The sequence below is a fragment of the Grus americana genome, chromosome 23 (genome assembly GCF_028858705.1).
Source record: "Grus americana isolate bGruAme1 chromosome 23, bGruAme1.mat, whole genome shotgun sequence".
NCBI lineage: Eukaryota > Metazoa > Chordata > Aves > Gruiformes > Gruidae > Grus > Grus americana.
Genome location: NC_072874.1, coordinates 3,991,589 through 4,015,268, shown reverse-complemented (window position 1 = coordinate 4,015,268; position 23,680 = coordinate 3,991,589). Strand labels below are relative to the sequence as shown.

The window sequence follows — 23,680 nt, the reverse complement described above, 5'->3', positions numbered from 1 at the left end:
TCCCTTTCCTGGCAGTTTCCCCCCACACCCCCCTGCTGTCCCCCTTTTCCTACCAGTTACCCCCACCCCAGTCCCTGTCAGGCGCCCCCTCCCCTTGTCTCCCCGCCAGGCATTCCCCCCCACACCTCTTTGCCTGACCCCATGCCTCCTAAGAAGCCCTCCTTTCTCCAGCCCCCTCATCCCCCTTTTTCCCCATCCCTTCTGCCTGCCCTCCTGCCCCCCCAGCCCCCTCAATACCTGCATCCTCTGGCTGGTACCTCCCCCCCTGTTCCCCAGGTTCAGTTCCTGCCTTTTGACTTGTCTTTCCCTCTGCCACAGCTGGCACTGCCCTGCCCTCACTTTCTTCTCCCCTCTCCTAAGGGCTGACTCTGCCCCGCTCACCTTTCCCTCGCTAAAGCCTTCACGTGAAACTTTTCCCTGCCCTGCTGGGCGTCCTGCAGCCCCTTTCCTCGGAGAGGAGATGAACCTTTCCTCCTCTGCCAGCATCTGCTGGCTGAACTCCTTCCTGGAGCTACTGGGCCATGTGGGTCTTGGCATCAGGCTGTTACTTGTGCTGGGCTGAGGTGGTGTCTTGCATCTTCCCTTTCTTCCTGTGGATGGCTGTGTCAGCTGGAGGATGAAGGGTAGAGGTAGGATGCCAGCTTAGAGGGCTGTTGCCTGAGCTATAACTGCTGTGTGGGCCAGCGTCTCTGGGCATGTCAAAGTTTCCCTGACACTACCATCCTCTTGTGCTGGGTCTGGTCTCGGATCCTACCTCTCCTCCTGTCCACCTCTGTTGTAAGCAACTCCTTTCTCTGTTGTTGGCTGGCTCTGTGTTCTGAGCCATCTGTCCTGCGGAGCGACTGCTGCTCCTGGCAACTCCTTCAGCTGTAGCAAAACCTTCTTTTTACGAGGTGTCTGCTGCTAACCAGGTTGTTTCCTCTTGTTTTTCTAGGTTTGTTAAAAAAAAAAAAATCTACCTATCTATATGTATATTTTTTTATTTGATCTGTGACCTCTTGGAAAGTCAAGGTAAAGAGGGTGGGGAAAACAAGTTGTGAGGCTAACAAAGCCTGGTGAACTGGGTCCCAGGTGGTATTTGGATGGGTGAAGTAATTTATAGATGCTTAAGGGAAGGGTCATAGGAATCTTCCTTTGGGATGAGTCGCGTATCTGCAAGGCTTGTAGTGTGCAGAGTGCTGCTTGTTTCAATGACCTTGAGTTTGGAGACTGAGAAACTTGGGTGCATCCAAACAGTTAGGAATTGGATTCCTTATTTAAGAATGAGTGCTGCTGCATTGTGGAGTTTCTTAGTGTTGATGGAGCTTTTCCGAAGGGCAGTGGTCACCAGGTTTGAACTTTGAAGCCCACTTTGAAGCAGGACACTTCTCTGTGTCAATGCGTTGCTCTGTGTGTAGGTGAGGAAGGGGTCTGTGTGTAGGTGTTTCCGCAAGGGGAAAATACATTTAATCAAAGAAGCAACCCCCCAAACCCTAACTGTATTGAGACCGTTCAATAGTAAAGCGACTGAATTGTTTGTGCTATCAATGTCAAGGCTTTGTTTCAGGAAAATTCAGCTGGGGAAAGCCAGAGAATTTTGTTACTCCCCTTCCTCCCCATACCCCAAACACCCTTTCAAAGCATACCTTTCCAGGAGCTTAAGAGGCTCTTAAGTTACTGTCAGTGTAAATACAGATTTTGAGCCCACAGCCTGCAGAAATCTGTGGCTTGTTAATTTTTGACTGCAGATTTAAAGGCCAAGTGTTGCGAAAGGTCTTTTTCTGCCTCTGGAACTTTGCATTGCAGGAGCAGAAGAGTCCGACAAGCAAACCACAGCTAACTGCAGGTGGGGTGGTCCTCTCTACGCTTTGGGGTGTAGCTTGAGAAGAGGCTGTTACTGTGGATCAGGTGACAGCTTTAACTGGATCCCAGATTTATAGACTTGTCTGGGGTATTCCAGGCAGATTTGGAATAGTGAGGGACGAGGGAAGGTTGTCCTTGCTTGAAATTGAACGTGGAAATGCTCTTGAAGGTTCGTGGACAAACGTGCTCCAGTGTCGTCTAATAAATGACAAAGAAAGGTCATGATTATCTCTTATGTGTAGCCAAAGTGAAGCTGCTTGTGGGGTCATCACTGGTTGCAACAGTGCAGATTTATCTTAAATTGTTACCTTGTCACTGGGACTTAACCCTCTCATTTCATCATGAGTTGGTTGTGCGGGTTTAGTTAAAAGCCAGAGAACTGCATGAATGTTTTAGGAGACAATATACCTAAACACACAGAGAATTTGTACAGTGGTTTTGCTGAAAGAGGAACATCCTATATCAATTGACATGCCTTTAGTGGTAACAAAAGGACAGACTCTTTGAAGGGGCTTCGTGATAGGAAGCTTAAGAACTCAGAGGCACGGTTTATTCTTCTCTGATTATTTATATTATTTTCTTTTCCAAGAGACCTACAAAGCTTAGGGGATTTTATGCTTTATGCCAGGATCAGTTTTTAACATAATTAGAAACTGTTGATCTATATGTACAATGGTGTGGTCAATATAGTCTTTAGCGTTAAGAGCACTTAATGCTTGTTTCATAGTAGGAGCTCTACACGTATTAACTCAAGAGCAAGGTAATTATCGTATTCATGGTGAATGTGGGTCTGGGATTGTGACCAGTTGTCACAACTGACCTGGAATGGGAATTTCAGACTTCTTAATTCCGTGATTCCATGATAATTTAAGGTAGCCAAAGCCTTTGCGGCTGTGGAATACCTGTTGAGCAACAAAAAAAATAGCACCGTGAAAGCAAGAAAGGCTCTTAGAGTCTTCTTGGCCAAGCATATACACATATTCTGGGAGACCTTTAAGCATTTTACAGCATTCAGTTGCCAAACCAAGCCCTGTCTAGGCAAGAGAGACACCTTAGGCTCGTGCATTGCCGTTTGACTGGTTTTTTTTCCAAGCCTGTCACTTTTTCTTAATGGTCCAATGCTAAAAAGCATTCATCAGCATCTTGGGTATACTAGACACTGAACAATTTCCTAGCATAGCCTTGGATGCTGATATTAGTATGTTTAAAGTCAGTTTTGCATCAGGTGTTTTGTTTTAAACTCTGGCTTATTCTGCTTTGTCAACCAAAGGGCTGATTTAATGGATGATTTTCTTGACCTGTATCTTTTATTAAATAAAGTCAAGATGTGTTGATCTTTTGTTGAGACCTACTGAACGACGATCTGTTGAGAACACCTCTGAGTTACTGCAGCTGACAATGACCTGTCCAGAGAGTTGGGAAGCTCCACAACACACCTGTAATCCTAAAAACACTCGCAGAAATAGCAAACTCCGGTGAGTTGCTGTGCTCCCCCAGCCAGTGTGTGTTTCAGAGTTCCAGAAGGTGTAAAATGCTGTGGCAGAGGAGACTTTGTTGGAGAGCAAGGGAATTTGAGTCTCTTTTTAGGAGTGGTGGGTTTTGGGGGGTTTGGATGTTCTTTCCCTCTGAGCATCCTGGCCATACAGTCAAAGAGTGGATTTAGAGTGTATTAGTGGTTTTGCAGTAACTTATTTAGCAGTAAAGCGGCTTGGTTAGTTCTGTCTGTAGAGTATGGGAGGTCTGTATCTGTCCATGAACATGCATTTCTCCATGTGCATCCTTCAGGTTGTTTGGTGCCATTTCTTGCTTAGATAGGAGTTGAATAAAAAGGAGCTGTTTAGAAATTAGCCATGACTAGAGGCAGGAAATGTGACAAAAATACTTCCAGGGGTCTTAAAAGAGCAGTGGGGCAGTTGTCGGTTGGGAGGTGACTGCCTGCTTGGCTCTGGCATGGTAATAGGCCTCTTCGGGGTCCTAAGATCAAAAGAAGCCTAAACTGCTCTTCAGGAGGAAGACAAGCAGTCCCTGCCTGGCAGGGGAAGAAGAGTTAGCTGGATGCTGCTTGGAGAGGGGGGACAGAGTCTGGGAATGTTCTGGGGAAGTACTGAGAGGAGCGGAAAGCTGCAGATGAGACTGAAGCACTGACATCCACTGGAATATTGTCCCTCGTGTCTCTTTACGATGTACTTTGGGTTAATGGATCGTTCACTTCTCTGGAAAAAATTGTCTAACTGTCATCAGTCAGTGGTCAAAGGTTTCTGCAGAAAACTGTTGTGTGAGGTTGGGTGGCTGGTGTGTTTTATAGGGCTACATGGAGGAGGAGGAAGGGAGCCTTGGGATATAATCTTAGAGGTGAGATCTTGGGTTTTGTACAGTGAGTACCAAGTCCCTTGCCTGAGGGGTGAGCTGCTGAGGTGTTGCAGAGCCATGGAAGGTCTCTCTGCACTGTTGCAGATGGATGGAGAACACACTTGTGTATCCTGGAGGGTTTGTTTAAGGAGGCCAGCAGTCTGTGGGGATCCAGCCTAGGAGAAGGGCAGGTGGAGGCTTGTTAGCTGGAAGGGGTGTCTGGAGAAACTGGAGGAGAGAGAGATCACAGATACCATTCATCCCTGCGCTTTTAGTCTATCTAAACTTGACTTTTTGAGTTGGCAGTCCTCTTCTTGCAGAACTTAGCAGAAAAGTGTGTCTGGAAACCGCGTTCTCATGGATGTCTCCAGCAATGTAGCTTATTTAGCTCAGTTGGCAAGTTTTTTTAGAGCTGGCCTTGGACACAAGTAGTGATGCGTCTGTCCTGGTTTCCCATGTTTACCTCTGAGCTGTAGAGTCAGCATGATTCACCTGGCCCTTGTGCCGAGGCGCTTTGCTGCAGGTGCCTGCCTCCTCTCCTTCCCGTGCTTGTGAGCTGTTCGTAAGGGCAGTTGTTGTCGTCCCCTTGTAGACTCAGTCTTCATAAACAGGCAAAACAATACCTATGGTAAGCTCGTGGAAAGCCAGAGGATACGTATGAAAATCTGATAGCTTAATCATCCTACTACAAGAATTAGTGTGAAATATTAATGATCAAATGCAGTCGTGGTGCTACCTCTTGCCATTAAGCCTGGGAGTGAAGCAACTGTTACTTAACATGAGTGAGTGAGGTTAAAGATGCTTGAAACGTGAGGTGTCTTCCTGGGCAAGCGTGCTAGCTTTCGTGGTGCTACTTCTGGAGTAAAAGGAATGTGGGTTAAATACATACACGATGGACAAATGCATACACGTTGGCTCAGTTTCAGGCTGGCCAGTGGATTCTAGGGGAGCCCCAATTTATGCACTAAACGAGATGATGGGTTCCAAAAAAAATCTCAGCTGATTGCTCCAACATCTGGGGGTGCAAGCTGAGCTGCTCCTGCCAACTGGAGGTGTGTGGCAGATGACATTGGCTTAATGGACACATCTGCTGCAGAAACTAGGCTCGGATGGTGGTGAGTTTGGGCTGTTATCTTTACATCTGGGCTTCGAATCAGTCCTGGTGACGGTACGGCATCGTTAGCCCTCGCTGGGCATGGATTAGGAGCAGGCTTTGCGTGTAAGGTCATCCCATCGGCTGATTTGCCTTGTGTTCAGGGCCTGCGCTCTCGCTGTGGGAATGTCGTCAGTTTTGTTCTCATCATACGTACAAAATAGGACCGGAATACAACCGTGAGGGCTGCTTGTCTTCTGCCGTCTGCAGTAGGGATGTTCGTCTTCAGAGACCTACAAACAGCTGTGCCTTTTCTCTGTGTTGTGTGAGAGAGATCCTATGACTCCCCTAAAAATCCTGCTTAGGAGCCCACTGCAAGAAAATCCAATTTTCAGTTTGTGTGGCTTTCCTTGCGATCTGTAGGTCTAATGATGTTTCTGTTTTCATCACGGAGCTGCATAGAGGAGCCAGCTGTGTTAGGAAAGCGAGCCGAACTTCCACTTTGGACGAACACTGGTTTTTGTGAGGAAACATGAATTCTTGGTACTTCCTACCCATGGGGAAATGCCTGTGTTTGGACACTAACAGTTTTTCGAAAGCAAATTGAAGCTGAAGCCCAGGGTTTTGGGGATCCTGGGGTGCAGGAGCCTCATGGCTTTGCTGTGCAGTGTGCCTGCATGGCCCCGAAGTTGTTAAAGGAAACCCTCGATTTGGAGTAACTTGACAGATGAACTGGTAGAGAATCGGGCAGGGTTTGTCAAAACTTCTGCCTGACCTCAGCAGAGTTGTTTGTTGCTGTGTTTCTGTGAAATGTTCTTGTTTCAATGAATCAGCATTTCCTCATTCAAAAGAGGACTCATTTGAAAATTTTGGCTTGTTCTGCTCGTGAATGCTTTTAAAGAGAATGTAAAACTATTGGGTTACATAGGACAAAGTGAGTGTTTAAAATTTTATTTCATTTTTATTAGAAAGAACTGTAGAAATATCAAAACGGGACAGCACAGGGCCTGCGGTATGTAAATGAATTACATCATTTCTCAGAGACTGGCTGGTCCTTTGCTAGGCAGCCTGTCTGGGGCAGGGTGGTGACAATCACTCTGCAATTTGAATTTTTTTTTTCTAGCAGGTGTAGCTAATTTTATGGGGTTTAAATTATTTAGGTTAGTGCATTAAATATGGAACTCCATTAAGAGTGTGGAAAACTCTGATTTCCCCTGGAAATACAACTTTAAATGATTGCCCCTTTTCTGTTGGTAATGTAATTGGGTGTTCAGGTGATGGTGTCACCTGATGTTGTGATTTCTAAGGAACACTTACACTCTTCTGGTTATTTTTTTTTTTTGGCTGATAATCAAATGTAGTAAATGAGAGAGAAGAGGTGGCCAAAAATATCAATGCCTCGTTTATTCACAATAGAATACGACTTGTTGGTTGTAGACTTTGGGAAGTGTGAAACTGGTCATGAGTGGATGTGTAATGGTGGGAAGGCGAGCTGTGAAACAGGATGCTACCCTGGACTTGCAGGGTCTTTGCTGGCCTAGAAACATGGCCTTTCATGGCTGGTGTGGTTCTGGAGTTCTGCTCATCGTGAATTTCTCTGCAAACTGGGGATGGCCTCTTGAGTCAGATGTTCTCCAGTCTTATGTTGTTCCTTCCCATCCTTGAGTTTCTTCAAGGAGCCTTTATACAAAACTTTTCCCTTCTTAGCCACCACTATTTTTTGAAAATGAACTATTTGACATTGTATATGAATGGCCTAATATGTTTGTATGCCTGCCTTTGTTCCCCCTCCATTCTGTCCTGCAGGTAATTAAATGCCCTTAGTGTGGATCTTTGCTCTGTTGGCATGCTTGGATGCACAGCAGCTCTTCCGATAGCTTCTTTTTGTCTGCCCCATTGCAAGAAGATGGCAAAAGCAAACATTACCAGAGACATCATCCACAGACAAATCAAGGTATGTGTTAGCCAAGCGTTGGCTTGTGTTGGGTGGAGAGCAGATAGAGAATCAGTGTTTGCGCTGGATTGGGAAATACTCTTGTTGTTGCCTTCTGAAAAGATCTCTGCTACTTATGTATTGATAAGCTCTATAAGAAGCTTATGAGATCAAACATATAGGACCTATCGCTGTCCTTAATGAAGAGCTGGGATGAAGTATGGCATAAGAGGAATTCTGTTCTTCTCCCTAGCAGGCGCGCACCATGCTAGTTTGACATCAGCAGGTCTGTTCCTTTTGAGTAAAACATTGAAGAGAGAAATCTGGCTACTTGTGTTTGGGCACCATAAAGGACCCTTAGCTAGCTTCCCTCATGAGCTTTCTGTCTGCTTCGTTATGTGTTCTCTTCGTGTCATCTTGCCATCAAAGGTATTTTCTGACTGTAGTGAAGCTAATGATCTCTGTCTCAGTCTCTTTCTGTCTCTTTTTCTTTAAAGAGTGGTGTGTTGCTTCCTTTGTGTAGGGAAAAACTTCTACGGTGGTCGGATCAGTCATCTAATGGCTGCATTTGTGAAATATTTCTTACCGTGAAAGGACTAGCTACAGCAGACACAATAGGCAATTATTGCTTGGACTCAGAGGCCTTAAATCATTTGCAGCTTTGCTGGTAATCAGCATTCTCGAAAGTGGTCTGTTAGTGGCCACAATAAGGAACTAGGAGCTTGAATGCCCCACTTCACTTCGCAGTTTGGTACCAAACTTTGTATTACAAGTTTGTAATTTAATCCATGTGCAAAGATTTATTTTGCTGCTCTAACAAGGAAGGGATGGTTCTGTGGTTAGAGCGTTAGCCTGGGACTTTTTCACACTGTCTGCTCTGTTAGACTTTCATGTGTGACCTTGGGAAGGTTGCTATGTCTGACAGTTTCTTGTAGGAAAAGCAGTATCCTACTGCACAGAGCTCACAAAGCCACTGAGGTTGCAATTGCAAGGCAATTATAACTGCAGCACCTTGCACTGGGCCTAGCAGTGTTTTGGGAATGCTATCCATAAAAACATGTCAAGAGGTTTGAAGTTTGTAGTTGAAATTAGTACAAAAAGCCTGTTTTGTTTTGTTTTTTCTCCAATCCCCTTACATCTGTCTCCATTTTGGTTTCAAATAGCTTTTGCTGCATGGAGTTCATTACTTAACATCGGTCTGCAGAGCTGTAATGTAGTGCACTGGTTCTTTGTGTCTGCTCTGTCGCTACTAACATGTTCCTAGTACCATAAGTGTAATTTTTACGTTAGTGTTCCCATCTATAAATGGTGATAGTGAAGACTTAAGTTGTCTTCTTCTGACTGTAGCATGGGATGGGACCAAGGCTGGATCAGGTCCTAGGAGGAATCTCCTTGGACATTAGATGTTCCATCCAAAATACGACTTGCGTTCCCTTTTCTTCATGCCTGCCTCTGCAGTTGGCCTTCTTTCACTGAAGCCATCTGCTAATGCATCTGTGAACCCTGTGAGATCACAGGGGAAACAACTGTCCTGCTTTTCTTCACCTTCATTTGTACTGACGCAGTTCTGTGGCAGCTGTTCCCTTCCCTGTAGAACAGGCTGTGCTGTGGTACTGCAGCTACATGCTCCTACTCCATTTCTGATGAAATAAGCCGTCTCTAAAGGATGCTGTCCAGTTACGTTCCCCAATACTTTTCCCCTTTGTGCTGGTGAGATTGCAAATGTTTGACTCTGGTTTCAAAGTCATCTTTGGTGCTTCAGGACAGATTCTGTGTAATGGCAGACTTCTGAGCAGCTGTGGTCTACTACAGCAGTCCTCAGGAGTGAGTTTGTAGTGGGCACCTGGCCTCCAGGCCCCCACTGCTACCAAAACCTTGCCACGCAAACCCAATACAGAGTTCCTTCTGAAATCCTTGCCAAGGGATAGCGACAGGCGTTCCCAAGCTTTTTTGTATCTTTCGTTTCTGGCCCAAAGTAGGCAACGTATTCTGTTTTAGTGTGGGCCCCCCCAAACCTTGTCTTGGCTGCCCAGGTAGAGCCTGGCAATTAGATAAACATAATTTAAAACCAGTTCAGGGGCAAGGATTACAAACTGCCTACCTGGAGATGATGTGAACGATGTCTCCCTACTACAAGACGGGTACCTGATGCTATGGACACCCCAGTACCTCGCAAGGTCCCTGTTTGATTTTTGCAGTTCTGGAATCTTAATGGGGCAAAAGAAGCGTTTTGTTTGCTGTAGTCAATGTGGCACTTGTTTGCTTCGTGCAGGAGAGGGGTGCGCTGGGCTTCGAACGACACTATCATGTCATCGATCCATTCATTCGCCGCCTGGGCCTGGAAGCAGAATTGCAGGTAAGCAGGCAGTGTTTAAAGAGCGAACTGAGCTACTTGTACAACTTCCTGCAGAAAAGAGAGCATGCAGGAGCGTACGGCATTCTCTCTCTTGCATAGGATAGATCCTGATTACTTAGTCCCCTAAACTGCATCAGAGCCAGGAATAGCTCAGCGAGATCTCGTGCATTACCTAATGCACCTACAAGACAGCCTGTAAGGGGTGTGTATCAGCTAATCCGAACAGCGGTGCCTGGAGGAGGCAACTGTCAACTGTTAAGATATTCAGCTCTAATGCTGAAGAATGTAATGTGTTGCCTAAAGAATAGGTTGTTGTATTTCAGTCTGACACAGCTTCAAAAGATCTTAAGACTGTCTTGGTTTTGAGGGAGGAAAGAATTCCTTTGTCCCCCTTTTCAATCGCATCTCCCGTATCAAACGCTACTCAATGCTCTCCTAGTCTTTCCTGCTACAGTTGTTAGTTAATTTGGATGAAGATGTATGATATAGTCACCCAGCAGCAAGGTGCTTCTACAAGAGTTATCTAAGTGCATTTTCCCTGCGTTCCCAGAGAACCTGTACATATAATTTGTCAGCCTAGCCAAGGGCTTTTGAAGCAAAGTCACCTTTCCATCTGTACAGCAGGATTTCATCTGTAGCCTCTGAGACTAAACTGCCATTTTATTCAACGCTACATTTATTTTTTTTTTTTTAATTTGTTTCATTTTGCCTTTTCTACCCCAACTGCTATAGCATGTCTGTCTTTTCTGGAGGTGCTTATCTGCCATGTGGGTGGTTTTTTTTGCAGGGTTAGACTTAAAAAAACCCTGCTTGTATTGGAACAAGTTGTTATGTGTGGGGAGCTCACTGTGTCCTTGTCTCAGAACAGCTCTGATAAGTCTCAAGTTTGTGTAATACCGTGTAACACCGTCTTCCCTTTTTTTTTTTTTTTTTTTTTTTTTTTTTTTTGCTCAGGGTCACTCTGGGTGTGTCAACTGTCTAGAATGGAATGAAAAAGGAGAGTAAGTATGTGACTTGATTCAGGGGATCAACAAACCGATAACCCCAGGTTCTCCCAAGAGTAGGATGTAGGTCATCTTATCATAAGCAGCTGCTTCCCATTCCTCGTAAAGTGGAGCTTAAGCTCCAAGTTTTGAACTGTAGTAGAACTCACCCTTCAAAAGAAGCTTTATTTTGTTAAATATATCTGGATATTATTAGAAATGCCCCTTTAGTGAGTTCAGAAGGGAAATGGTCAGACTATGAAGTGGAGATTGAAGGCTGCTTCTCTTCTCTCAAGTGGTATTATGGATTATAATGGATCTTTAGGATTTGTCCAGCTGGTAGTGACATTTCCCCACCCCCTTCACCATGCTGTTAAAAGCTTCTGCTGGGGGACAAATATACGGGAGGGAGGCATGATGTTTACCCCTCTCTGCAATTTTAGAGGGAAACTAAACCTAAGAGCATTTCTGTTAACCAAGTAGAATAAAGAGTATCTGTGTGAGAAATGACTGGATGGAAGGAAGAGCGTATCTTTCTTGACCTGCCTCTTGCAAGATCCGAAGTCTGCTGTCTGATACTCTTCAGAATTATTTACCAGTGAAAATTTAATGTACTTGAAGGAGATTTGGCTACAAGGAAATAAGTTTTAAACAGCTGATGGTTGCAGACGTCAAATTCTTTTGCTTCAAATGAAGGTAGATGTACAAGGCAAACAGTGCTTTGCAACACCGCTGCCACACCCTACGCTTAAAAAAGCAGTCTGTGAATCACTAAATGAGTCTTGGGACTGCTTGGGCACATCCGAAGTCCAGGAATGAATGCCTTGGCTTGGGTTAGGAGCTGATGTGGAGCAGTTAATGCAGCCAGGCTAATAAGGAAAATGGAGGCCCTGCATTTTGTTGTTGACCAAATGCTCCTATTGTTTTCCCCTGTGCCATCTGAATCCGTGGTGAGCTGGTTCAATGAGCTAAACCAACGAAAAACACTCAGTGCTTTTTTTTTTTTTTTTTTTTTTTCTGTAGAGCTGATATTTGGCTGGTTTAGCTCCCTGAACTGACTGAATGGATTGGCGCATGGGGAGCAACAAGAACACATAGCTGAGAAAAGAGAGGAAGTGGGATTCTTCAGGCTGAATTAACTTAATGGCTGTCTGTGGTCAAACCACTCTGAGAAATTGGTCACAGCTTAGAACAGAAGAATACATGATGCATACTTCTTTCTGTTTCTTTTAGCTTGTTGGCCTCTGGCTCTGATGACCAGCATACCATTGTCTGGGATCCTCTGCACCACAAGAAACTCCTTTCTATGCACACAGGACATACTGCAAACATCTTTTCTGTCAAGGTATGTGATCGGAAGGAATAAACGGCTGACAAAATCAGCAACCTAAGTAGCAAGAGAATAGATCCTTGCTGGGAAAGGTTTTCCTGCAAGCAATTTCCCTCCCCAAATAATTTACTATTTCTAATGTTGAGAAAAAAAATGACATTGAATCTAATACCTCCTCCCAGGCTTATCTCATTCTCTGTGTAAAGTCAGAGGAAATGGTTGTAGCAAATTGGGATGTGTGATGAGGAGACCATTTTGTGTGCTACTGCAGTTGGTGACTCTTGAGTGTGCGCACCGGCATGTGTGTAATGTCAGTAATAACATGGGTCGTCCTGTGTTCCTGAAGCAAGCTGCTCTGTCTGTGACCCGCCAGGACAGCTCAGTGATGTCTATGTGAACAGCCTCAGTGCTTCTCCTATCTGAATGTCAAATCTGTCTCCCGTAGTTCTTGCCGCATTCAGGGGATCGGATCCTTATCACGGGAGCTGCGGATTCCAAGGTGCACGTCCATGACTTGACTGTCAAGGAGACCATCCACATGTTTGGAGATCACACCAACAGAGTTAAGCGGATTGCCACGGCTCCCATGTGGCCTAACACCTTCTGGAGTGCAGCAGAAGACGGGCTAATCAGGTACAGAACTCTAATCATTCTGCCCCAAAATTAATTGGATTAGGATCCATCGCAGTGTGTACTATGCATAGATCTTGAGAGAGACTGTCTCTATACTAAAGAGCTTAAGCTAATGTCTCCCTTTCCTGAAATCGGAAGGATTCATCTTGAAATGTAGACTCCCCTGATAAATACTCTCCCCAGCTCCTCTGTTTTCCCCCACTGAAAAGGGAGGCCAAGAAAGGAGCAGCCATGTCAGATGGGAGGGAGATAGAACACTGAGCGATGTTTCCCTCCAGAGTCATTGAGACTCTTGAATGAGCAATGTTACTATGAGGATTTGTTCCACTTTTCATATGAGCTCCTGTTTGTGAGGTCATGACTTGGTGTTTAATGTAGAACTTGAATAGTTTTGTGCACGTTATAGAGCTGGTTTTAATGGTTATCCTGATGCCCAGGCCTGGTGTGTATTTAACTGAGGTGCTTCCAGTAACCTGTGGCACGTGTGACTCTTAATGGTGTTAGTGTCATCTCTTCATGTGCAAGCCAGATAATTAAGCGTAGGTCACTACTGAGGAGTATATATGTGCTGCTTTGAGTGGTCTCCAGTTTGGTCGCCTCTCTCTTATTGCTGCTTCTGCTCTCCAGTGACACGGATTGTCTGACTCTCTCTTTGCAGACAGTACGATCTGCGAGAGAACAGCAAACGTTCAGAAGTCCTGATAGACCTGACAGAGTACTGCGGGCAGCTGGTGGAGGCCAAATGCCTGACGGTCAACCCCCAGGACAACAACTACTTAGCAGTAGGGGCAAGCGGACCCTTTGTGCGGCTCTACGACATACGCATGATCCACAACCACAGGTAATGGCAACTGGCTTTTCTAGGTGGTCGTGAACGGTTCAGAAATCTGGTGGGAAGGGGGACTTGTAACGATCTGGTGCTCGCCTGTCTCGCCATGCGGTTTTATCCAGGTTTTTTCTGTCACCCACAGAGGCTTTTCAATCTGTGTGAGTACACTGGGGTGGTGTGAGGCAAGCTCGTGACTGCGCAGCTGTATAGGCATGAGGCCTTGCCCTTGTGTGTGTGAACAAGAAGTGTCAGCGTAGATCAGGCTTCTAGCAGTTGAATGCTGTGATTATAAGACTATTCTTCTTTCTGGCTAGAAAAAGCATGAAGCAGAGTCCTTCAGCTGGAGTACACACATTCTGCGACCGACAGAAACCCCTCCCGGACGGTGCGGCACAGTACTACGTGGCAGGTATTGGGACCTGTGCTGGGGGTGACTGATGGGACTTTAAGTTAATGCCTGAAGAAACGGAGTTCTACCCATCACACAAGAAACCACTGCTTGGAAGAGCTCTTCTCTGATACAGGAATGTTCCATGGAATTGCAGTTTATATCACTTCTGTGCTGTGAATTCTTGCTTAAGTTACCTGCCCACTTTCCCTGATTTGGCAGTGGTGTGTGTTGGTGAGCTGGCCTTACTTCTTCTTGTCTAGCGTAAATGTCTTTTTGTCACTTTTATTGGAAAGTCAAGGATTGGATAACCTGGGCGCTACAGGCTTTCTCCTGGAACTGGTCCCAGCAAGGCTGCTGTTCAAAATCTTTTTGGCACAGAAGTGGCTTGTCTTCATCCTGCAGATGAAGAATCAACGATGCAGTATCTGGGCAATCTAGATGACATTCTTCTCCAGTGCTCGTTATTTACTATTTTTTTCCCCCAAAAATGTCTGGGTTTCTTAAAGTATCTTAGACCAGCATGTTCAGCAGACCAGTTTTGACAGTCTTATTTCTGATGAGTCCAGCTAGAGGATTTCTTAGGTCCCCTGAATTGGTCATGCAACACATCTCCTGTCTGAAGCAAAAGAACCTGTGTGTGAGCTGAATATTTAGGAGCCTCGGTTTGGTTGTGCTAAGGGCTTTATTAAGGAAACCTGATTAGAAGGTTGAAGATGGAGGTATTTGTTTGCAGATGGCCACAAATCACAGAAGGTAAATCTGTAGTGAATCCCTAAAACTGAGGTTTGGCTGGGTTCTGCAAACTTCATTGTTAGCAAGCTGGTCATAATCCAGTCTTCTCTTCATATGGAGATGGCCTTGCAGAACCAATACCTAGAACTTGTGAAAAGGCAGCGATGCACATCTGCGTGTTTTGGTGGCTGATGGAAGGATTCAATAAACAGCAGTAGGAGATGGAAAATCACTTAGGTGCATGCACTTCATGACATCACTTTCCTAACAACCTCTTGTAAAAGGGAGCAGCTGGGGTACGACAAAGACCGCGATTACTAGTTACGCAAATACGTATGGACCTCTTCCCTCCACAGGGCACCTTCCAGTGAAGCTTCCAGACTACAACAACCGGCTGAGAGTTCTGGTGGCCACGTACGTCACCTTCAGTCCTGATGGCACTGAGCTCTTAGTCAACATGGGAGGGGAGCAGGTAAGAAGGCAGCTAAGGTTTGGCAGAAAGCTTCGTGTTGGATTGTGTTGTTTGGGCCACCGTATGTTACTGTGCCTTCTTCAAAACGGATATAGCAATTTCTCTGTGGGTTATATGATTGATTTTAAACTCCTTTCTGATTCATTCAGGCTAAATGCTTGGTATTAGGGATTTATTTGTTATGCTACCACTGATCAAACTTGAACCGCATTCCATTCTGGTTTTCCAATTCACATTCTGCTCTCTGGAAGAGGAAGAAAACCAGAGTTCTGGAACTGACCTTTGCTGACCTCAAAAACATTTTGTAACTCATTCTTGAAACATCAAACTGCTTCTGTAATAGAATCTAGTGAATAAGGAACTTAGAGAAGCAAAGGCCTTCACCTGGAATATTGATTGCTTTAATATTAAGCGCTGGGTGATATTCATGGATCTTTTGTAAAGCCTATCAGTGCAATGAGAAAATCCTCCTGACGGCGTTAATCAGCATGGATTAGGCAGGACCTTCACTCGTGGGCAGGTTACTCTGTGGTTGTCCTCCACAAATCTTTCTCACACTTGCACGCGTTCCCCTTAAGAGAAGGTGCTGAGTTGGATGAATTGTAGCTCTGATCTGGGACGTCAGTTCCTATACCAGTGCAGTTTTAAGTTAGCTTCGCAGGGCCGCTTTCAAAGTTTCTCAGGAAATCCTTGTTTCATCCTAGAGAGACTTTTGCTTGGTTTAGTGTACTGCTTCTTTTCTGTCCATAAATGTTTGATTTCTTCATGAGCACAGTGTTAATTAAATAGTTAAAATCTCTTATTGGAGTTGAAGCTTTTTGAGCAGGTTGGTTTGCAGTCAGGTCATCTTTTAAGTTGGAAATAGCAAAACACAAACGTGGAACCACATACCCATCCAGCTCTGTTCTGTTTCTGTGATTTGAGCATCTACATTTCACTGACTTTTTTTGTCTCTTTCTTCATTCCTTAGGTCTATTTGTTTGATCTAACATACAAACAGCGACCGTACACTTTTCTCCTCCCAAAGAAGTGCCATACTTCAGGGGGTAAGTATGATGCTGTCATGAAAGTGAGTGGAAGGCAGAGTGAAATCACATACTACACAACTCTCTTTCAGGGTGCAGCCCGATTTGGGCAGGGACTAGTAAAATGAGGTAGGGTATGGCTGTCGCTGGGCTGTTTCTGCAGTGCAGTTCATACCCTGAGTTCTAAAAGGCTTCTAGAGTGACCAAACACGTGTCTTGAGGGGAGGAGTGAGCTGTTGAGAGGTGTATGCCTGCGTCAGCGAAGGAGATTGTTTGAAGCTGTGCACAAAGGATAAAGTAGACTTCATAGGGTGGTTGAGGTCTTGGTATCCTGCCTTCAACTAAGGGGAGAAATTGTGTGGACAGGCATGGAGATGATACATTGCTTTTATTTTTTTAAACTTGTTAGTAAAATGTAGCATATGTCTGTTATCCCCTTACACACCCATTAGGAAGGAGACAGAACAATCTCTTCCCTAGCCTAAGAATCTGGCCTGGCACTAATATCCCTCCTGGTGGTGAGATAGTTTAATCAAAAAGTCATTTATTTGATGAGTAAGTATATCCAAAAGCCTTTTTATTCCTGGCCCTGCTTCTTATGGGGCCTGTTGGTGCACAGATATTGCAGGCAGTACGCAGTGAATGGCTGCAGCGTTACTCCCCGGGCAGAGGCTGACTCTTATCAGGGAGTGTTCCCTGCTCAGCCCCTTCCTGGTGCTCAGAGCGCTCTGGCAGAGTTTGATCTGTGTACTCAGCTCACCTTAGGCCTTAATCTAACACTCACATCCTGGTAGCAAATACATGCCCTGCCTGCCTTTCTCTTCTGTCTTGAATGCATGTGGGTGATCCGTAGTGCGGTATCTGGTGAGGTCACACTTTAAGTGGCAGGACAGCATTTGAACAGGCTCTCAGTGGTGCGGTTGCAGCAAACGCTCCACCCTGTTAGGCACAGAAAGTTCAGGCAGAGGCTGCAAAAAGGCGGTATTGGTACAAAGGCTGAACTTCATGTGCATGCATGTCTGTGCTGAGAGACCTCAGTGTGCAGTTCAGTAGACTGGTTGGACAGTGTCCCCAGTTTCCCAACCTGTGAAATGGCCGCAGGAGCACTCCCAGCTGCACCATAAATGCAGTTTGTAAAACCCGAAGCTGAATATTTTCTATAGAAATGGCAGACGATGTGGCTGCATGACCTTCAGAGGATTACTTCAGCTTGAACTGCTCCATGAGCAGTAGGGTAAGAAAAGAAAGAAAGGAAAAAAGCATCTGGATTTCCTTTACTGGATTCCTCCAGTGGTTCTACTCATCCTCATTGTTCTATTAAATGTCCAACAACTTAGCTCTATGATTCTTTATCTGAGTGAATCTAAAATACAAAGTTACTACTATTACTAAATGCTTCTGCAGTTCTAAATGTCAGGCTTCTGGTGGCAGGTACTCCGATTACGGCCTAGACTCAGTCTGAAGGCAGTGCAATTCAAGCTGCCCCCTCTTCGTGTGTGTATCCTTCGTTCTATGTGTATCTAGTTTTTTGTTCTAGAGTATTTCGAAAGATACTGCAGAGATTTTGTAGTAAATGTAAGAAGACAAATCCAGGTGGCTGGAGGAGTGGGAGGCGTGTGGAATCATGGAAGTTTTATTTCAGCTCTGAATGGGGCTGCGATGTTGGCTTGGGCCTGCTGTAAAATAAAACCCTGAAGCTTCAGATATTAGTTTGTATAATCTATATTGATAGTTAGCATAGCTATTATTTTTTTTTCCAACTTTCAGAAGTGCAGAATGGCAAAACGTCTACCAATGGAGTGTCAAATGGCATCCATCTCCACAGCAATGGCTTCCGCTTGTCTGAGGGAAGAGCACATGTGAGGTAAGGGGACAGATCTACCTACGTGAAAGCCCTTCGGCTTTGTTCTTCTCCTCTTCCTCTTGCCAGGGTTAGGTGCTGCTAAACAAGGTGTGAAGTGCAAATCCACTTAGCGTGTTGACTTGATTGTCAAGTGGCCTCTGTCCCAGGAGCTGTTCGCTTCTGGTGCGTGGGCTGTGAACAAGAGTCAGATCGGGCAAGAACGTCCTGGGAGAAATGTTGTCCATGAGGATTTTTCCCCTCTTATGATGAATTACTGTAGACAAAACTAAGAAATGACTTTTCAGGCCTGGCAACAAGGTGTTCTTTGTTGTCCTGAGTGGTTGTTACTTCCTGACCCGCAGGAACATGGTAAATGGGAGAGCCTTGCTTCCCTCTGCCATTTTTGTGGGTACTGCCTGCTGCAAACTGAACCGAAGCGATCAAAATGGCTTTGTGACGTGACACTGGAATCGTTACTCCTGCAGTCTGCATGTGAGCTAGGAACAGATGGAGAGCCCTCTTCCATTGTTCCTGCAGCTTGCTTTCTTTAAGAGCAAAATGCAACTGGGGCGAAGCAGAAGTAGACTTGAAGCACATCGTGCTGACTGTTTTTCCTCCAGCTGATGAGACGTGGTTAAAAGTCAAGACACAGTTGCTTAATACCATATATGGGTAGTCTTGGTTCCACCAAAGTTGCTTTGTTGAGTGTTTTCAGCTTGTTTCCTCTAGATGGCCCCTCCACCACGGCAGCAGAGATGTGGCTGGAATTTTGGGTTGCTGAGCATGGGCCTTGCGCAGCCCTGTGAACTCGGATGCTTGGTTTCCTTCTGAATTTGCATTCTATTATACGTTGCTAAAAGAGGGTTGGAAATGTTTATTCAGTCAAAGTAAAGATGTATTGGTGAAGTCTGAGGGATTAGATGCTTAAAATACCCACTGTTCAATTTTGAGTATATGGCTGTACATAAGGAAAAAATGGAAACAGTCAAATGGTGGTCAAAAAGAAACCTTCCTCCTAAATTCAGATTATTCAGGTACGTGGTCTCTTCTGCCTTTTTCTGAAACTTTTGGTGTTAACTGCTGCTTGCTGGGACTTGCTGACCTAGAACAAAACACTGCAGGCATTTAACTGGAGTTAACAGAGCATTAGCATGTCAGACTTACCTATGCTCCTTTCTCCTTTCCCCTCAGTCCCCAAGTGGAGTTACCTCCCTACCTGGAGAGAATCAAGCAGCAAGCCAACGAGGCCTTTGCTTGCCAGCTGTGGACTCAAGCCATCCAGCTATACAGCAAAGCAGTCCAGAAAGCCCCCAACAACGCCATGCTGTATGGAAACAGAGCTGCTGCCTACATGAAGCGCAAGTGGTAAGGAAGCAGAGAGTATCAGAGAGTTTAGTGTCACACACACCGCTGGTGCCTGACTTGTGAGTACCACTAATAGCTTGTTGTCTGCTGCGAAGCACCTGGCTTCCCTGTGTGTGGAGCAGGGTTGGGGTTATTGGATCAAGCCATAAGCGGGGTTACCTTTGGTACGGAACAAGGGGATTGCACAGCAGCCTGCATTGGAGAAACTATGGCCGCAGATACTGCGCAGGCAAGCACAGCTGGTAGTAGCTCATCGTTTTGCCTACTGGCATGCCTAGTAATGTTCTGTTCCTTTCCCGTTTAAAAAGAAACCCAAAATCCACTTCTGAGTAACAGCATTAGGAGTGTCTCCAAGGGTGTTTGTGTTTCTTTGGATAGATCTGCATTAGAGTGTGTCTCTAAATCTGCTGTCAACAGATGAGGTAATGCTTACTATGCTTTACAACTTCATATCTTGTGATATAAGATCGTTGTAGGACTGCCTGTTTGTTGGTTTGATTGCTGCTTTACCCAAGTATTTAGTATTGCAGATAGTTAGAAGTGACCTGGTGGTTCCCGTGCTACCCTAGCTAACCCACATTCCCCTTGACTGGAAACAAACCTCTCTGAGGGATCTGGGGAGGTGGCAGCTGGTGCCTCAGAGTCTGGGAGAGGTTCTGTCTTGATTGTTGCAAAATATGCTTTTAGCCTCTGCAGTAGGTAATGTCTTCTCTGACCACTAGCCAGAGCTGCATCTGCAAGATACAGCTGAGTTATTTTAGTATCTGTCCCCTTGAGCAGAGTAAGACTGAGGAGCATGACTTGCCATTAACATATTTAAAATAGCTGTGGTCCTTCATCTACATTTGCTTTGTGAGGATATCCTTCTCTCCCTGCTGAAATCCCCAGTATGAATTCTCCCATCTTCTTGCCAAGATAAAGAGCAGCCAGCAGTTGTTGTGACTGTTGGTAACTGGCCTACTGGCTGTTTTGCAATAGCAGAGATTTGGGAGCTGCCTCAAAAAGACCTCAGTGTTCAGAGGGAGAAGAACAATAGGTTGGGATTAAGGAATGGAAGACAGAAGCTGAGTGCTGATCTCATGAATGACATTTTTCTTACAGGAATCGTTTTTCCCGAAGGATGTTGGCAGATCTGAACCTTTCTGTGTGTCAGCTAGTGCTTTGCTATGGTTTTCGGTAGCAGGACGATGTGAAAATATATGCACAATGGGTTTCTGTGGCATGCAATGATCGGAATTTAAATAGTATAGAGCTGATACCTTCTCAGGTGCAGAAAAGACAGGGCACTTTTCTGCAAGGAACAGCCAGGGGTATGGCAGATGGCGGCTGGGATGTCACTGAAGAGGAGGGTGAAGCAGTTGGACAGAGACCCGTGCTGAATCACCGCGTGTCTCTAAGGTGTCCTTCACCTTTGGAGCAGGAACAGCTATAGGCCATCCTGTGGAATACTGCAGGTCTTGCTTCGGCCTCGTTCTCTGAGTAACAGAGGGATCTAGAAAAAAGGAAGGTCTGTAATTTCCTAACCTCCCCTTGCTCATCTCCCTTCAGATGCTACTCATACTCTGCAGCACTTCTAAGGCTGTCCTTTCAAAATTTGCTCATAAAGGCCAATTGCATCACTCTCCAGATTGCTTTTAGCAGTCTGTGTTGACGGTACTTAGCCGATTTCTAGTTAGAGCATTTTTGCAGAAGCTGAGTCAAGCCTGTAACAATGGGAGAAGTCAGTCCCTGCTTTACATCTCAACGTGTACATTTTCACACCGGTCTGTTGGGCTGTCTGACACTGGTAGTTGAGGTTGAAGGATTTTTGAGGGTGGCAAAGCAGCTAATAGCACAGTCAGCTCTGAAAATGTGAGACGCCCATCTGTCATCCTAACAGGTAACTTGCATTCCCTCTTTCTTTGAATAAAAGCAGCCTGATGCTGTCCATTGAGCATCCTGGATTAACACAGACCCAGGGCTGCAAAGACAGCCCTCAAGAACCATGTTTCTCCTGCTCTGCCACAGATCTCATGGACAGGGCACTCCACCTCCTGTGTGTGCACTAGAAAGCTGTAACATGCGGCCAATATATTCACCCCCTTCCCCTTGGGACTGTTCTTGACTTTGGTAGATGCATTGCACGTAGGTTACAGGCGCGAAACATTATTGTTGTTATTATTAGCCATCGTATGGAGACTCAGCGCTCTCTTAAGACAGATTGTGGTGCCTCTGAACAGTTTAGGCTCGATGCTGGTACACCATGTATATCAGCCCTGGCTGACTTCTCAGCCTCGGTCAGTTTGAACTGAATACCAGTGTGCAAGGCTCATCAAGTCTCTCCTGCTTCCAGAGCACAAGCAGAGGCATTCTTATTTCCGCAGCCGTGGAGCTTAGGGAAATCAAGCGTAGTGTCCAGTAACTGTAAACAGGATATAAATATCCATTATGATACCAGTCTGCTGTAATGCTTATTTCTAAAACTTAAAGGTTTTTGCTATAAAAGTGAGAAAAGACTGCTGCTTTAGACCTGCGTCCATCTGGGCTATGTGGGGGTTCTGTAGCTCCTTCTTGAGGGCTACAAGTGGCTGTGACTGGGCAGGGAAACATGCTGCCACGCTGTGCGTCCACAAAGGGGCACGCGTGAGCTGCCGTGCTCTGAGGAGGCCCTGCTCGCCTTGCAGGAGAGGCCTTGTGTCTGCTTGGCCAGAGGGCTTGTGCATCCTCCATCTTCAAAGGACTTCCCTAAATGTGTTCTATCAGTGAGCTCTGCTCTGTCGGATTTAAAATGGCAGGTCAAGGCATGCTGGGCTTCCCTGCATGGTCACGTTACAGGGCTGCCTGCGTACGTGTGGAGGGGCGTTCAAGGAGCTGGGCTTGGTCAGATGGTGCCCCTGGGAAACAGCAAATGCTGTTAGTACGTGAGCTTGTGGGGTGTCTGCTTGCATCGAGAGCTGGAAACAATGAGCTTTGGAGTGAAATGAGGGCTAGGAAGGGACAGTGGAAAATGCATGCTGTTTCTGCTTGGGCTATCTAATCCACCCCTCCCTTTTCTTCAGGGATGGGGACCATTATGATGCTTTAAGAGACTGCTTGAAGGCCATATCCTTGAATCCATGCCACCTGAAGGCCCATTTCCGTCTTGCCCGCTGTCTCTTTGAACTCAAGTACGTGGCAGAAGCACTGGAGTGTCTGGATGACTTTAAAGGGAAGTTCCCAGAACAAGCACATAGCAGTGCCTGCGATGCACTAGACAGAGACATCAATGCAGCACTCTTCTCCAAGAGTGACAACGGTGAGTGCCAATGTTCAGTGTGGTTCTTCAAGGTTATACTAAAATCTAATGATCGGACAAGTTTTTTTTCTCCTTAAACTGCCCCTCTGAAGTAAAGCTGCAACTTGTGAGAGAGATTGATTGTTACTGTGCACAAAAACTGGCCTGAGCCTGTTCTTTCCTCGTGCCTGGTCCTGGTTTGCTCTTGAGCGAGAGAATGATAAAAGGAGTCTGATATACCTAGGAGATAATCTGGAAGGAAGCTTGTGCTCTAAGCCCTGCTCCCTGCTGGAATTGTCCTTAACTCTTCTCTAAAGCTGTTGGGGTTTCCTGGAGCGCTGTTTGCTTAGAACGTGTTCTTCCCCAAATTGTGATGAGGGAAATCTGTTGTCCTTCCAGCTGAAGACAAGAAAGGGGGTGGCCCCATCCGGCTGCGAGCTACAGGCCGCAAGGATTCCATCTCAGAGGATGAGATGGTGCTGAGGGAGCGCAGCTACGACTACAAATTCCGATATTGTGGCCACTGTAACACTACTACAGACATCAAAGAGGCCAATTTCTTTGGCAGGTATGTTGGCAGAGTGTAATAGGGATGCAGGACAGGAGCGTGAGCAGCAGCAGAATGTTCTCTTCCATCGGATAAAGCCTCATGCGTAACCCCATGTGACTGTTCATAAAATGACACTGATGCTGGTTTGCAGGGTTGAAAAAGATGGCAGAAACCCTCCTCCTTGTGTGGCTGCATGAATAGCTGGTTCAGTAGCAGGTCCACAGAGGACCTGGTTGGGCTAGCGTTTCCGAAAAGCCATTTGGGATTGAAAACGTGATTCCTGGGGATGGAGGGAACCAGCACAGGAAACTTTATCTGGATCTGTAAGCGTGAGGGGTGGCAGCCTGCTGATTATAGAAGCCAACTGAGATTCTTGTGTCTGCTAGAGACTAGCTTTGGCTCTGAGCTGTGATCTCCAGTCTTTGCTCCTCTCACCCTAGCAATGCACAGTACATAGTCAGTGGGTCAGATGACGGCTCCTTCTTCATCTGGGAGAAAGAAACCACCAACCTCGTTAGAGTGCTGCAGGGAGACGAGTCGATCGTGAATTGTCTCCAGCCTCATCCCAGTTACTGCTTCCTGGCCACAAGCGGCATTGACCCAGTTGTACGACTGTGGAACCCTCGGCCAGAGGTAGGAGCTGCGGTAAAAGCCTGTCTTGTTGTCATGAGATGTGTAACGTACCTGTCTGTCCTACCGGG

General features: G+C 45.8%; 1 protein-coding gene across 1 annotated transcript in view; it reads left to right on the top strand.

The window, feature by feature from the left end:
- WDTC1 (WD and tetratricopeptide repeats 1) overlaps positions 1-23,680 on the top strand; it is a 32,034-nt gene that overhangs the window by 396 nt on the left and 7,958 nt on the right. The window contains exons 2-15 of the mRNA XM_054802273.1: positions 7,091-7,238; positions 9,490-9,573; positions 10,528-10,574; positions 11,790-11,901; positions 12,332-12,519; positions 13,178-13,360; positions 13,663-13,757; positions 14,828-14,943; positions 15,914-15,989; positions 17,736-17,832; positions 19,003-19,176; positions 22,215-22,450; positions 22,829-22,997; positions 23,420-23,612. Coding sequence (XP_054658248.1) covers positions 7,131-7,238; positions 9,490-9,573; positions 10,528-10,574; positions 11,790-11,901; positions 12,332-12,519; positions 13,178-13,360; positions 13,663-13,757; positions 14,828-14,943; positions 15,914-15,989; positions 17,736-17,832; positions 19,003-19,176; positions 22,215-22,450; positions 22,829-22,997; positions 23,420-23,612 — 1,878 coding nt within the window. The 5' untranslated portion in view covers positions 7,091-7,130. The remainder of the gene's footprint in view (positions 1-7,090; positions 7,239-9,489; positions 9,574-10,527; positions 10,575-11,789; positions 11,902-12,331; positions 12,520-13,177; positions 13,361-13,662; positions 13,758-14,827; positions 14,944-15,913; positions 15,990-17,735; positions 17,833-19,002; positions 19,177-22,214; positions 22,451-22,828; positions 22,998-23,419; positions 23,613-23,680) is intronic.